Genomic DNA, 16,931 nt, shown 5'->3' with positions numbered 1-16,931 from the left:
CGCTTCAGTGAATAACTCCAAATCAACACAGCAGCCAGATGCTCCTTCTGCCTGGCCTCAAACACCACAGTCTGCAGCCTGGAGTTCAAATCAAGATCCTGCTGAATGTAACTTACATATTCTGCAGAGGTTGCACCCTTCTGCTTTGTGTTGTGCTGTATGTTATTGAGTCCTGAGGTCTTGGATTTCTCATCACAGTCACAGCGGTCTACCCAGACCTTTTCCCAAGAGATCAATTGATCAGACTGCTAGTTTTTAACCTTTAATGATTCAGGGAAGCTTGACTGCACACACATAATCTTTTTCAGCAATGCTTTGCTTCACATCCAAACAATTTAATCTTTAACCTACAGCTATTCAGAAAAAGTAAGTTATTTATATATCAGCTACTAAGTGGCTCCAATGGCACAGCTTGGGTTTCAGAAGCTTGCTGAAGGCAGACACTCAACAATATTTGGAAAGTGTCACGTTTGCCGAGTTCAGACATAGGGAAAATGGGTTTGGATCCAATGTCAGACATCCAGGCTGAGCAGGTTCTGTTCTCCAGGTTTATTAACAAAAGGGTGAACAACTTACAGCCAAGGCAAAGTAGGCAGTTCAAAAGGCAAGAAGAAAGATAAGACAGGCGAGAACCAAAATACAAAATCCACAGTAATCCAACATATAAGGCAAGGGAAACAAGCCGAGATTCTCGACACTGAACAAAGACATCTCCAGAACTAAACAATGGGAAGACACAGACTTATTACACAACAGGAAACATGATTAATAAGGTACAGGTGGAAACTATCAGGGAGGAGCAAACAATCTAACCAGTGGGAAAACACAAGAGAAGAAAGTGAAGTGACCAGAAACAAGAGTAGTAAAACAGAAAACAATATATAAATGACACAAAGACAAAACAACACAACATAAAAACACAGGAAGTAAGTAAACATAGACACACAAGGAAGGATTCACCAAAATAAATTCCAAAATAATAACCCAAAACCATGACAGGAAGAGAAAGGCAGGCAGTAGAGCTTAAATCTCCAATCTCTAAAGACCTCACCTTAAACATTTAGGCTATTGTTGCCCATACATTTCGATATTAGTTTTGAAGTTTACAAAAAATCTGGAATAAAAGCTTTCACAACAAAGATACAACTAACTTTTATCTGACATCCAAGTTCACAGATTAGAAGCACAGAACTTTCAAAGCCTCATACAAAACTCTCAGGGGAGAATATCAGCTCTGTGAGATTTTACAGTAAAACACAGTGCAAGTTCACTGATTAATTAAGTGCACAAATGTACTCATATGAGGAAGGTTTTAAATACTGACTAGAAAATATCTTGACTTCATCTTGGGTAACAAATACTGTATGAAGTGTGCCTATGCCCCAGCACACAACCAAACAGTACTTTGCAGGGGCACACACATTCATCTTTCTATTCACTCCTATTCAACCTTACAGAATTGGTTAAAAAAGATACAAAACAGCCTTTAACCCTCTTTTATGGCAATTTAAGAACAAGTGTGACTCAGAAATGAGTCTATGCTGCTGAACAATCAGATGAATGGAAATTAATGAGGAGAATCCTAAAGTGATTTCCCCCTTCACTTCAATCTCCTCTCAGTTTCAATGTAGTTATACAAAGGAGACACTCTTCTTAAAAATCATTATCCATCTTTCAAACGTAATTATGACTCCAGGACCAAATGCCATCATTTACCATTGAGACCTGACTGATGGACATAACCCATAAGGTCAGTAACAATGAAAGAGCTGGTGGGTTAAGAGGAGTTTGTGATGGAAACATTTTACCCCATTTGAACTCATCTACTTCATGCGTCTTGTTCAAAGCAAATAGCTAACAATTACAAAACACCAATAGCCACACTAGCAGCTCCATGAGGCTTTAGTTGAGCTAAATACTAACCTCAGCTTGCTAACATGTTCACAATGACAATGCTTACATACTTATGTTAGCACAGTCATAGTCAAAGCTGACAACTTTTAGTTTGGAGTGAGATTAGGTATTGCTGAGGTTGGTGCATTTTATGAGTAGGCCTATGACAGTACCCATCTCAGGGGTCAAGGTCACCACTCTTCAGTCCTCAGGAATTTTGTAAGTTTAGCAGCGAAATTCACAATTTTAAAGCATGTATAATTGAAAAGCCAAGTCAATACTCATGAGAGTTGTCAGCTATGGTCATGGTACTGTTTATCAAGTTCACCATCTGAGTTTAGCATGTTAACATGCCATTTGCAAATTAACTAAGTTCATTATTAATTGCTATATCTATAAAAAAAAAAAACAATTGTGTGGAAATCCATGCAGCTGAGATGGAAAAGGTCATGGTGCAAATGAGACACATTCTAGCCAGATGTTGAAAAGGCGTAAATGCATGTTACTCCTCCCAAGTATTACTAGGTCAGTAAGCAATCTGTGAAAATAGCAACAAGAGTGTATCCACTGTAATAATGGCAGCTAAAGTGACACAAATAATGTTTCCTTCTCCTGTCACATATAAAGAGAAGAAGAAAGCCAATCTAGCAATTTCAACACATATAATCACACAGAATGTGTTGTTTTAGGGATTATCAGATCAGTGCACCACTGAATAATCATCGGTCAGGGAGTGGCATGAGTGAGAATTCATGAAAATGAGCAAAACTACAGTCTCACTGGCTATCAATACAACAAATTTATACTCTATATAGTTGTTGGCCAGCTAGCTAAATTGTTTTGTTGTAATTAAATAGCTAAACTTTACTTCTTCTGGTGTTATATATCTGTCATCAAACACCTAAGGTACCATTACCACCATCCTCTTGACTGGAGAATTATAAACCCTGACTTGCATGTAGCCAGATCTTGTGTTTTTTGTATTTTCTCTTTGAAGCATGTTCCCCCTTATGTTTGCCATAGCTCTGCCCACGTCTTGAGAAGCTTATCTGGTTAAGGTCAGGGCTAAGGTTAGGTTCAAATTAAGATAAGTGAAACACAGATCGATGGCATAGTGCTTGGAAGAGAAAGACAGATGCAATTAAGATTTACACATATGTGGCCAAAGCTAAAGCCAAAATAAACTGCACCTAGATATCATATATATATATATATATATAGACACACAGGTGTAAATGGGGACTCTGATCCATGACAAGAGCTTTGTGTCATGAGTATTTGGGTCTCTGAGATTTCTCTGCATTCAGACCTTCCAACTATATAAAGTAATGTATGAAAGTGCTTGTGTGCAACCCAAAGTATGTCATTCTTTATAAGCCTTCAGAAAGATTGAGATTTATTCCCACTATTTTTCATAGTAGTCTTCCATTACAAATTGTGATTTTACAATAGGTCTGGAGTTAAGAATAAATGATAAAAAGTACCTTGCCACTCGAAGTCACATGCAGCCAGATGCATTAGGAGAGCCGACAGCACAGTCATTTCTGTATGGAAATGTGTGCCACACTGGATTACGGTGTCTCCTAACTGAGGGACTGTAATGGGAATGAGGAGATTAGCCTTTACCCTGCAAAGAGAATGAGCCATATCTCTTTCTTTTCTCCATCTCTCCTTCCTTCTTTCTCTTTTTCTTACAAAGACCTGACTCCAATGACACGTAACACAATTCCAGCTTCAGACTGAATTTTCAGAAAGACCCTCACTGGCCTGGAGACTAAGGCATTCAAATTGCTGTGACAAGGCACTGAGAGCAGGATTTCACATTTCCCACTGCAGACGAAAATTAACATAACTGTAATACCACCCGAGGTCAAATTTCTTGTTCTAGAAAATGTGCCCCTAGTAACAAGGCAGCGTAATTAAGACACAGTAAGATTTTAGTCCCAGCCGCTGTTTGCCTTTGAACATAACCCAATGGTTACATGCAAACACACACATGCATGCATTCACCCACTTTTGCACGTGTGCGAGCAGACCTTCTGTTTCACTGTTTCAAGCTTCAAACTTTGTTGTTGTTTTGTTTATTTTCTTCTTCCCTCTCATTAACACATATAGCACACAGGAGTCAGACAGGAGGAACAAAGTGGCAGACAGCTATTGATGGACTTTGTGTGGGCCAATATGCTGTAGTGTGGGCCCATCAATTGCCCGCTGTCCAATCACAGAGTCTAGCAGCCACCCACCATAGAACCAGATTACTCAGACCGTGACTAAAGGCTTCCCTCTCACCACCAGAGCTACTGAATGTTAGAAAAGTAGCACAAGGCAGCTACTGTACAGGGTGGGCACATCACAAAAGCTGTTGTTAGAGACGCTTTAGATTAATACTTTATCAATGGATTGTGAAATAACCTTGAAGCCCTGAGGGTCAGGGGGCATGGGAGGTCTGGATGTTTGCTACCAAGCACACGTAAGCACAGACTTGGAGTTGTAAATACTTCATGTCATCCCGAGTCTAAAAACACAAAGTTCTCTCTCCATTTGTGCAATGTACGACTATACATCTGTATCTGCTGCATACAGTATCAGTATAAACAAATACACTGCATATCCAAGTGATTGTCTGAGGGTGACCAACTACGCTCTTTGCTACAGTTTCTCTCATGCATGTAAAGCTCAGATGGCTCCATTAATGGCACGGCACATTTGTTACACATTTAGGTTGGCCTCACTTAAACTAATAGGACAGAAGCGAAGCGAATAATTTGCTGCTTTCATAAAATCTTACTTAAATAGGTCATATAATGCTTTTTGGCTTTTTTTCTCCTTTATTGAGTTATATACCTTTTTTGTGCATGTAATAGGTTCGCAAAGTGAAGAAGCTCAAAGTCCAGCCCAGAGGGAGTTCCCTTCTCCCACAGAAAACACTGCTCTGAACTGCCTGAAAACAGCTCGTTTGTAGTCCATCCTTTTCTTCTGCTTAAGCGTCATAATGCTCGCCTAGCGACTAGCACAGGGTAGATCAATCAAGCAATCCTCTTCACAGGCAGTGACTCTAAATGTTAAATGAAAGTGAGATGGCTTTAATAGTTCAACATTTACAAAGCCTTATTTACAGGCCCCTGGAATAAAACAAATGCACATTAATCTCGAGATCATCACATTTTTTACAATGCATTGTGTGAAACACGTTGCAGCTTTCAGTTGCAATAGCAGCTTCCTGTTGCATAAGGCAATTTAATGAAGGTTTTTTTTCTGGGGCATTTTTGCTGCTATTTCTACCCTGTAATAACATATGTCGTGTCGAGATTCAAAGTAGGCCGTGGTACTGTACTGTATGCAAAAGTGAGGTTTCTGCTGTTTAGATACAAACCAGTAACAGGCCTTTACGGAGCACTACAAATTAAAAGCTACAGTGATTTTAGAGTAGGTTCAGGAGTCTAGTATAATAATCCTGCAACTTTTTTAGGATCCAAATTATTAGATTAGATTAGAGTTCACAAAGGCAGTAATTACAGCAGGGCTGTCACCTTGTATTTTAGTATTTGTGCAGTTTATAAGGTTCTGCTGTTCGGTTGTATAATAGACTGAAGTGCTTATGTACCGGAGCTCGCTATTGTCTGTTTTGGCTCAATTTCAAATACATAAACTATGTTGTTTTAAATGAAGATAAAGAACGCCTGATTTGCCAGAGTTTTGACTGATAGTTAAATACAGAAAATGCACTTCAAACAGCATTGTAAGTAGAGCAGGAAAGCTGCACATACGCCAGGTGTTCCCAGCAGTCTGGCTGTCTGATAGGATGAGCAGATGTTCTGCAGTGAGTTGGAGACTCCCATAAAGATGCTCTGCTTGTCTTCATTCAAGCCAAATGGGTGCCATTGGTTTAAATGTTGTCTTCTGGCTAGATTAAGTTTCACCTGTCTTTTTGTCTCATTTACTTTGTTGACCTGTTGCTTTGGTGTCTGTTCTCCTTATATATCTGTAGTTACTCTCTTGCTGTTCAGTACGTACATCGAGATTGGGCTGCGAAAGACAAAAACATATCCTCAACTTTCCGACCTTTTTCAAGGAGAGACTACACGTGATTTTTAATGGGCTTCCCTGCCACCCTTTATCTGATCTGCATCACAACCATACTGCAAAACAAGCACTCTAAAATCAATGACACTGCAGCATTGTTGATCCTTGCTCCCACCCCGCTCCCTTACAACACCGCTTGGCTCGCCTCTATAACGCCTCCTCTTTCTCTCCTTTTATTGTTCTGCCATCTCCATCACTCTTGTTCTTCTTTCTCCGGTGATCCCTGTCACAAGAGATTACATCATTTTTTGTGCACAATAGGTACGCACAAACCAATAAAACATCCCACACTCTGCTATGTATACCAAGCTGTTCCATGAGTATGTTTTAGTGCGTGACTGTGCATGCCTGTTTGTGTGTGCATGTGAGCAGACGATGGCCATGCAATGCATCTATCTCTAGGCCAAGCTTAGCTATCGAGCTTTGATCACAATATGCCTCCCCAAAGCACATGAGGTCAGGCACAACACAGAGAAACCTTGCCAGAGAACATTTCCCACTCCTCTGCTTTCTATCAGCATTATGTTTCCTACCACTTTCAAGAAAACTTCAGCTGTGGTACTGAGCTACAACTTCTGTATTAACACACAGTCAGGATGAATCTTGGATTAGTATTAAATTATTATATAACCAATGATTTAAAAACAAGCTTTATAAATTCAAACCGACGTAGCTGACCTTTCCTGATAAAATATCAATGTCTCTTTCCTTGAAGGGACTGCAGAAATCTATTAAAAGCTTCATATTAGACTATGATTAAAGTTAAAAATAATGGAGAAAGTTATGTGATTTCAAATTCAAAATAAAGTTCCACCTACAGCATTTAGGAAGATTAGGCAAAAGGGTTTTTGTATATTGATATTTATCTTGAAATCATGACAAAAGACTGATACTAACACTGTTATTCCATGTGAATCTTCCACAAAACCATAGGTGTCATTTAGACTGGGGACGCTGGGGACATGTCCCCACCACATTTTGAAATGGCTGATTTTGTCCCCATCACTTTTTGAAAGCATTTTTTAAAAATGTTCTGAAAATTGTAAGCAAGAAACTAAAAAGTGAAAATTCTTTGAGAAAAGTTTATTTGCACAATAAGAAAACTTGCAATGCAATTTAAATATAGTTTCCCTTCACACAAAAAAGACATTTTCAAAATAAATAAAATAAATTGGAGCAGAAAATGTCTCCAGAATACTGAAGATTACGAGTTTAATGCTCTAAATCTTCTGTGGGAGGACCCCCAGACAACCCGCTGATCAGCTTCAAATATTTCTGTATGTTATGTATCATCACACTCCTAATCTGAGCCCTGATGTCCCCACCACTTTTCAACCACTTTGACGCCCTTGCACAACACATTTTATATGTTTATCAATATATGATTGAACATGTCAAGGAAAACTAAAAAAAATAAAATGGTGGCTACTGTTTTAAAATCCAAATTTCCGACGAGTCAAAGTGTTTTGTTTAAAAACAAAAACAGGCCTGCAGAGGACTGTGACAAAAGCTGCTGTGCAGAAAAGCTCTGCGCTCTGCACACAGAGCCTGATATGTTATATTCCGCAATTCATAAAGGGTCACATTTTCTTTCTGGCAGATCAACACTGAGCACAGCGTGAAGCATCCCGAGTCTATAGACTGGACATTGGACACATTTGATCAGCCCATGTAAAACTGCTCTTCCACTAATTGGAAGGCTGTTTCTTTAGAGACATAATTTGATATTCTGGCCTCTCACACTTAAAAATCTACTGCTGAGTAAATTAGTCTCAGGCTGATTCTTATTTGCTATCATTGTTCAGGTAATATAATGTTTGACTCTATTTAACTGCCATTTAACTTTGGTTTAGCTCATAAATTCTGCATTTGTGCATAAAATGAATCGCAAATCATTCCCAAGGTACAGTAAGCTAATTCGGCTTTACTCCTACAATGTCTAAAAACCTTCTGAAAATTTTTTGTCCCCACATACTTGATTCAGCAGATGCTCCATAATGAACAGCTGAGCCATTAAAAAATACACACACTGACTGTTGAATGTAAGGTGTATTTGTATCTACATTTCCAATATTTCTTCAAAATCAAACAGAAATGGGCAGCATCAGGGAGACCCATGGTGCTCACTCCAGCTGTAACACATTGTTATGAAAATGTGATTTAATTGGGGTTTCCATGAAATTACACAGACTTTATGTCAAAACAAAGAGCTATTCTGTCCTGCTTGGGCAGACCATAACTAGGGGTGGAGATATAATCAAAATTAATACTTGACATAATTATCACAGTCATCTCTGACTATACAGAATGTTAATGAGATTTACTATCAAAGATCATATAATGGTAAAAATCAAATGTCCCAACTCATTTTCATTCCACTTTAAGAACTGTAAACCACAATAACTTAACATGTAAACATGATGCTAGGATTAGTTGATAAAAATGGATTAATTGAGCATTGAAAATGAATCAACAACTATTTCAATAGTATTATTTAAGTCTTGATTATTGTAGTTGCAGAACCAAAGAGTACATTTACATTGAAGAATGATAGTAAAGACTTACTGAATCTCTCAACTGTTACTGCATCTGTCTGACCATTGTTCAGTCCCTTTGTCTTTACACCTTCATGGCCCTTTAGAAGGAATGGGTTGGCCACAGTTCATTTTTAGCCAGGCACAATGTGTCTAGTGGGTGTGTGATGGTTGTGACATGTAGGCAGGTGGAGTGATTTCAGAGCAGGTAAAGCTTTAATATTGTGATGGTGGCAATATAATGAGTCACTGTGTAGCTGGGCAAGAGGAGGGAATTATTGTTACGTCTATGAGTGGAGGTGACGCTCATAATTCATCTGTCTACTCTGAATCATCACTAAAAGAGAAGGCGACTGAGGGCTTTGGTTGCTGTGTCACAGCCATTTGCTCATCATTCCAATTCACTACCACACTCGCTGCTGACGGTCTCTTTTACCCTGGCTTGACTTCAGAGTGGCATTAATGTTCTCTGTAGGTCTGTGATGAGTGTGTGTACTCATCCACAAACAGATAAATCAAAATAAAGTTGAGACTCACAGCCACACTCAGCCAATCCTAACATCCCCGGAGCTGTCAGCAGAGATTCACAATCCCGCCTGTTGAGTCACATGAAGTGGCATTTTTCACAAAAATGAGTCACAAGTTGCAAAGGGCCACAGTTCTTGCAATGTATGCCAACATCCTCCCTTCTGAGTCTGTTTTTTCTGACAGTGATTCTGGGTGAAAGGCGCTGTCTGCCTGAATGCCTGTGGCCCCAAGGCCCGTATTCACAGAGCAGGCAGCCTCGCTCAAATATCCAGCATGTGCCTTATCGATTTTCAAGCAAACCTGGGTTCATTTCACTGCTGCTACTGAATAACTGCTACAAAAACTACAGCCGTGTGTAGCAGCATCACTTTATCTGTAACATTTTCATGTAAACCAAAAGGTGGGATTTCAAAACTAGCTGAGCTTTCAACTTATTAAAGAAAAACATGTCACTAGATGCATACACAGACTGTGTATGTCGTGAATGGATAAAACTGTCTGACGCCCGCAACCTTTTACTTGACATTTACTAGTGTTTCAGGCACCCTGTTGTGCTGCTAGAACTCATTTTGCAGCGTTAATTGACAATCAGCGAAGCTCTAAATATGTAAGAAAGGAACATAAAATGGAAATAAGAGTGATCCAGTTAGTCATGAGGCATGTGATGCAAAATCTTGTATCTGATACCTTTTTCATTCATAACAGTTTCAAATAAAGGCACAATGAAGTCTTAGTTGACTTGGAAACAAGTGAAGTTTAAGGCTAGTGTTGGAACAAGATTAGTGTTAGATCAGTGTTGCTCAGACTACAGTTTATGCTGTGGTTTTAATTCCACGGCAGTTTTCAATGATTCAACTAAGCTGAAACAACATTTTTCATGAGGCAAGACACACTGCTAAGAGTGTCCCCAGAGAAATATCTGCTTTTTATCCTTTGAAATTAACAGAGATTTCTAGGAGGTGTAATGTTTAAAATGATCCAAACAAATGCTTTCTTTTGTGGAATGCGGGATAAGTACATGACAGATAAAAGGCAAGCGGCTGAGGCTAAGTGATGTTTTATACCCCCAACATTAATACCCCTCTCTCTCTTTGGCTCATCCTCTCTCTCTCTCTTTCTCAGCATCTTTGCTTAGCGACACGCACTAATCTGAGATAATAGCTCAATTGCAGACTTCTTGATGATCACTTTGTGAAAGCTGGCTTTGAGACACGCAGACACAGGGCAGTAGGCCAGTAGGGCCAGAGACCAAGCTAACAAACACAGTTGCACACACACATGGTATTACTTTGTTAACTATCTGACAATAACACAATTACTTATTTAATGCATTTATTGCAATTATTATTATTATAAAAAACTTTCCATTGTCATAGATTTTTTTAAATCGCTAACGAAACACAAATTGACACTACCTCGTATCAACAGTTGTAGCCTATACAGGGGTGAGACATGCTCATGTCAGCAGCATCACTAAAGTTATTTAGCATTGCCAGCACTAAGTAAACTCTCAGTAAACCGCTGCAAAGGAAAACACCCATCTAGAAGGTTGAAGCATAGATGCTGTTTCCACAAATATGTCCAATAAAGGCTTTGTCCTATTTTGAAAAATTGTGTGCAATTAGCTGACTTGATATTCCTATCAAGGAATCAACACAGACCTTCGGAGCTTCTTGCTTAAAAGAAAACAGATTTTTAAAAAGGTACAGATGATAGAATCAAGGTCAATTTGACTTAATTTATAAATTCAGCCCTTTTTGCCATAAAAGCTTTCCTTTATCCAGCCTATTAAAAATTGGTACACTAATTAAGGCTCTGTCATGATTATGTGAACCGCAAGTGAGTGAGTTAACAGAACATAAATTGACCACAGACCCAATGGAAAACATGCCTCATTGAGTGGGGAGATAAAGGCATAATCCTTTCCATGCTGTGTACAGCTGCCAGTAGCCATAGAGATTATGGAGAGAATTTGATAAGAATACAAACAACTTCTCTGAATCACCCTGCAGGTCAAAATTTCTCTCCCCACTTTCTATCACTTCAACTTCACTCGTTTTTATCCCGCTCTCTTTGTTTTTCCACATCATCAACCCCTCACTTCTCCACTGTCAAATACTTCCCTTCACATAACACAGACAAGCAGAGGCAAAGACTGGGTGAATTTACATGCACAAAAAACAAGATAAATTCAAAATGTATACGTCAAAAACACAAGCTGTTCTCCCTCTCTTTTCCTGAAACCTTTATGACACAAAGCAGAACATCACAAGTTACTGTATTATTCTTCTGCATTTACAAGTAGATCCCTGCAGGTGGCCAGACTGCTTCCCCGTGTATAATCAACTAGCTTGGCAGGGTTGTGTCCACACAGAAGAGAAGAACTTGCCCAAGCAATAAAAACCAAGCCATAAGTACTCAAATCGAAGAGGTGTGTTTGTGCATCAGTCAGCACAGCGTGCCAAAGAAAACAGAGTCATGATGCTGCAAGTTTCACTATGAACTCATGATTTAGTTTTTGTTGTATTCCGTTGCTGACATGACAGAAATGAAAAAAAAGAAATGAAATGAAAAGAAAAGAAAACAAGAAAACGGCAGCTATATGGTAGATGGTAGTGGAGCCAAACTGGCTCCAAACAGGTGCCATGAAAACAGTATAAGTGTGCATTAGGAGGTCTGGAGAGATTTCTGAAAGTAACCCCTTTCCTATTTTTGAAAAGGGCGGTTGGAAAAATTTAACCATAAGCAACAGATGAGCAACACAAAAAGCAAATCCCATAATGAGAGGCACTGAATAGCTTAATTGTCATTCTCATTGTATCCACAGCAATACCTGAAGCATTTTAAAGCAGAAAGGGCTATGATGCCTTTCAGTTGGCATGGCATTACCTCTTCCCAGCTGGAACACAGCAAGAAGCTCTATAGAAAAGCAAGAATACGGTTTTGAAGCCAAAACTAATCTTAGATTATCTATCCAATTTACAGACTGTGTAAGAAAAAACATACCATGTACCTGAGACAACAACATAAATAAAAGACACCTGCACATTGGATTTACATCTTTTCCTCAACTGGTGTCAGACGTAATGGTGCGTTCCATTTGACGTGGGAAGTCGGAATTTCCGAGTACAAAGTCGGAAATTTCAAAGGGAACGCTCCCTTAAATCGGATTTCCGACTTGGAAAGTAGGGAGAACCGCACTACCTCGATGCGAAATGGCGAGTAGCAACAGTTAGTGAAAGCTGTAGTTTATACTGTTTATTAGCACTTCTGTGTACTTGTGTCTCATAAATTTTCATACACAAAGTGCTGTCTGTGGATGTGTTGCTACTGTGTTTAGTATAAGTAAATACCACACAATGCATTTTTATCAACCGGCGTAACAATGGCTAACCTGGCTAGTTGTAAACAACGGCTGGCCAAGCGAGATTTTCCGACTTCTTAACTGGAGCACCGTGAACTTGGGTGTGATGTCATTCCCAGCTCCGACCTCCAACTTCTGAGGTAAATGGAACACACCATAAGCTGAACAATATGTAGCTCAGGTTTAAAAACTGTTGAATAAGAGATTAAATATTCAAGGGTGCAGAGATACTTTTTGCACTTCTAAAACTTTGCGTGTTGGCAGGACTTTGGTTACAACACTCCAGAGGAGGAGGCTGTATCCACTGAAAGGCTTTGGAATAAAGGCATTATCAGTGACTACAGGAGGTGTGAAGGAGCGCCAGCAGTTTCAAAAGTGAGTTTGCCTTTGAAGGAGTTGTGCGGATTTATTAGGTAAAAAAACACAAAGTGAGGAAGCTCACAGTTTGTTGCTGACACAGCATCACAGAAGAAAACAATAGATCACTTTGAGCGCTACGTGGTGATGTGAAATGCCTCCCTGCAGGTATAGATGTTAAATTCATGAACAAGGATGAAATAGATTGTTATCATATCCAAGGATGAGAAAGAAGTCAAGTGGACAGGCTGGACTTTGAAGGTAATGCAGATAGATGGAAACTGGATGATATGCTGCTATAATCAGGATGAGGATTAAACAGCGGCTCCATGTCAAGAGTTGGTACAAATCTGACTTTCTGAATTCAAGGCAGAATTCTTTTGTTGCCTCCACTGCTGTCAACTCCAGATGAGGCGAGAGGCATTGGCGGGTGGCTTTGCATCTCATCCTCCCCAGAAATGTTACGCAACCAGTAAACAAAATATACAGTTTCTACTATGGCTAGTTGGATCCAACTTTTCAATCCTTTGTCAGAAAAGTTCATTGGTATGCATTCATGTGTGTTTATGTATGTATGCATTAATGTTCACACACGTCTGCTCCATACTTGTGTCCATGCATACTTATTAGTGCAATTATGCATGTATGAAGGTATGGGTGCATGCAGCGAGTGACTGGTCAGTAGAGAATAGAGTCTGGATGATGGGGGATGGTGATGGGCGTGCAGTCTGGGGGTTAACTGGTGGGGGGATGGGGTTAACAGAGTGGTGGATGGAGGAGGCTTATGGTGCATAAAGGGTATTTTACTGGTATGAGCAATAATAGTGTTTTAAGAGCTTTGCACCTGTTCTGTGAGGTTCACCCACAAGCACCTGTCAGGTTAGAAATAAGGTGACACTGGCACGTTAATTAAAGAGCTGCAGCAAAGGTTTCTTGCCGTCAGCATAGTTTATAACCATGTGGTGTGTTGCACACATTCAGTCACGGGATTCTTGGGCTTGGCACTGTGTTGTAAAAAAATATATATTGTGAATACAAATAGAATAAAAAGTGAGACTATCCATTCAACTGCTCGGAAACTTAATTTAAAAATGCCACCACTTCATAGTCAACAAGAAAGTAACTGTAAATCCTGCACAGGATTTGCTGTGTGTACAAGCTAAATCCTTACCGCACTCTCCCTCTGTGCAGCATATGTTGTACAGGTTTACACTTCACTGCACAACACTGTCTGTCCCTCTGTCTTTTTGCCTTCTCAGACATAGAAATAGAAAAGGAGTTTACAGAAGCTACCGCTGAGGATGACTTCAACAGTAACACATTAATTAAACATTGCCAGAGTTGCACAGTGTGCCAGAGAACCTCTTCTCCAAATAAAACACTAAAAAGTTGATCAGCTAATATTGTTAACCAATCAGTGCTCCAACGCTACAAGGATGCCAGTGCAGAGACACAGATCTGACTCTGCGCAGGCCAACCAGCCTCATCTGCCTACCCACGCACATACAATAAGCTACACAAGGGAAAGAAATTGACACAGAGTGAAGGCCACTCTCTAATATAATGGCATGTAATTTTGTCATAATCATCAAATGGTGAGTTGACAGTAGTCTCAGCTTAAAAGGCTTTCATGAGGAGTGTTTTCACTCAAACCCTAAATGTGTCAGAAGCTCTGTCTGATGAAAAACACACACACACAGGGGGTAATACAACCTCACTGACAATTTCCTATTTCATTCATAAAAGAAATACAGACAAAATAAAGCCTGACAGAGTAATGGTTTTCTCCAAACATCACGTGTGTGTGTGTGTGTGTTAATCATGTGTGTGTGTGTGTGTGTGTGTGTGTGTGTGTGTGTGTTAATCATGTGTGTGTGTGTGTAGCAGTGACACATAAATGTTTTAGGTGCAAAGATGTTCCAAATGACCGGCTTTCTTTGGCATGCCTGAGGACTCGTCCTGCTGGCCTCAGAGACAGGGTAACAATGGCAACACCTCCAGACTAACACACAGACGAACCACAAGGCGGTTGTACACAACAGGTCTGTGTGTTTGGGTGTTTGTGGGAGAAAGAGACAGAAACAAACAAAGACAGAAAGACGTGTGAGGAAAAATACAGGGTATGCACTGAATGTATGCATGCATGTGTGGGGAGGGGCAAGAATTCCTCCCGAGCCACAATTAACCAAGACACAAAAGAACATAGCTGCATGGCACACATGCAGAGCTTGGATTCAGCTCTGGCACAACTTCAGTGGTTTCAGGACGACCATTCTTCCAAAATATAGGCCACTGGCTTGCAGTCAGAAAGGAAAGTGGAATTCTATTATTTCAGCATAAAACAACATATCCCAGATACCTGTCAGAGGTTTGTGCACTAGGCGGATGCACTACGCAATCTGTCTCTCAGCTGGACAGCTTTTTATTTGAAGATGACAGGAAAATGGTTCCATCCAGTCAACACTTATTTAAAAAAACATGCTTGTTGAGCTTTCTATGTATGTAGTAGGGATAAAATCACCTGCACATACTCTGGGCCTGAGCCACACACACACACACACACACACACATGCCTAATCCCCACTCAAAATATGATTTTATGTTTGCCTCTTTATAACTCTGAAAGCTTTTATGGTTCCCTAAATATAAGGCACTGTCCTGCACAATGAGCAAATAGATTTTTTTTAAAAGCTAGAATGCTAATAGAATAGCAAAACCACCATGAAAATAATAAGAAATTATGAGAGGAGAGAAACCTAGGGGCAGATATGGGTTGCAGTCTGGTTCATAACTGTTAAACATTATGAGGAAATACAGCTCATTAAGATAAAGGAGCTTCAATACACTCTAGTCAAGAGCAGACCATTCTTCAAGCTCTAATGGATAGCTGATGGGAGCAGATCCAGGTATTGTCTCTTGATTAGATTAATTATTTAAATTTAATCCGTTTTTAAACTTTTTTCATGGATAGAAAAACTACTAAATGGACTAGGCCTATCTAAGATCATATGAATACAATGGGATGCTTTTATGTTTTAGTGCAGATTTTAACACCGTTAATTGTTATGGGTGGGTGGCACTGGGAAAAAAAGGTAATGGAAGGGAGGAGTTCTGGTGACCTATTATCTATTTTTTGAATACAATTTTGTTCTATTTTGATACATTTTTAACTAATTATTTCCATTTATTGTTATAACTGCACAACACCTTAATCGTAGCGGGTCTTTTTCACAGTTAACAGACCTCGTTTAATGTCTCCACTGATTTTAACACTTACGACAGTTTTCTTCATCACTGTTGTCTGAGCAGTCGTCATCGTCATCGCACCTCCAGATGGTCGGTATACACCTTTTGTTGTTGCACTGAAACTGTCCATCCTCACACTCATCCGTTGCTGGGGGAAAAAATAAAAAGAGGGGAGAAGAGCGTCCAGATGGATCAGCAACAAACGGATATAGTGGAGTAGTAACCGCTAGTAGTTCAACTGTCATTTGCAAATGAATGCCTAATTGATATTCAGCATTCATTCAGGTCAATTGGCTGAGGCGATGGGAGCGTCGTGGTCTGTTTTCTTTCAGTTATTGATCTACTTTTTCCAACATTGTTAAAAACTCTTCGGGGGAAAGAGGGGAATGGCAGCAGAGGAGGGACATAATTCTCCCCAACATGAAGACAAAGATTCAGTCTGGGCTACTACTACCTGATGCAGTAGCCTATGGATGCTCACAGCCAAGAAGCACATGACAGATACGCAGAGCCCCCCCCCCCCCCCCCCCCCCAGTAATTGCTTGAACGACCAAGATATTAAACATTCAAATTCAATAAGCCAAATTCTGATGTATTAATGAGAGAGAAAAGTGATTTTATTTTTGGTCTTTTCTCTCTTGGCACAGGCAGCGCTTCCAGTCTCTCACCTCTACAGCCCATCTTACACACACACAGACACACACACACACTACGGTTTATATTTTATTTCACTAACGTCTCATACGCAGGAAAACAAAAACAACACCACTGACCTTCCGAGAAATGAAGCCTCAAGACTAACGAATGAAAAAGTAGCAACGTCCTTATATCCGTCCACATTTCTGAAGGAGGTGATGGAGCTCATTCACATCCACAAAACAAAGCCCGAAAGCCGCTCTTGTTGTAGCGCCGCTGCGACGCTGCTG

At 39.8% G+C, this 16,931-nt stretch overlaps 1 protein-coding gene across 3 annotated transcripts in view; it reads right to left on the bottom strand.

Annotated features, from left to right (window-relative positions):
• The window catches only part of LOC119902383 (low-density lipoprotein receptor-related protein 8-like), an 82,440-nt gene extending 65,509 nt beyond the window's left edge, over nt 1-16,931 (bottom strand). For 2 of the 3 annotated variants that reach the window (XM_038718535.1, XM_038718534.1), the window contains exons 1-2: nt 16,779-16,931; nt 16,037-16,153 (exon numbers count right to left, since the gene is read on the bottom strand). In XM_038718535.1, coding sequence (XP_038574463.1) covers nt 16,037-16,153; nt 16,779-16,845 — 184 coding nt within the window. In that variant the 5' untranslated portion in view covers nt 16,846-16,931. The remainder of the gene's footprint in view (nt 1-16,036; nt 16,154-16,778) is intronic. The other variant, XM_038718533.1, reaches the window with a different exon arrangement.

Source organism: Micropterus salmoides, unplaced genomic scaffold (genome assembly GCF_014851395.1).
Source record: "Micropterus salmoides isolate LMB-PRFRI ecotype aquatic unplaced genomic scaffold, ASM1485139v1 Ms_hic_scaffold_14, whole genome shotgun sequence".
In the NCBI taxonomy this organism is placed as follows: Eukaryota; Metazoa; Chordata; class Actinopteri; order Centrarchiformes; family Centrarchidae; genus Micropterus; species Micropterus salmoides.
This window is presented reverse-complemented; position numbering and strand designations above follow the sequence as displayed.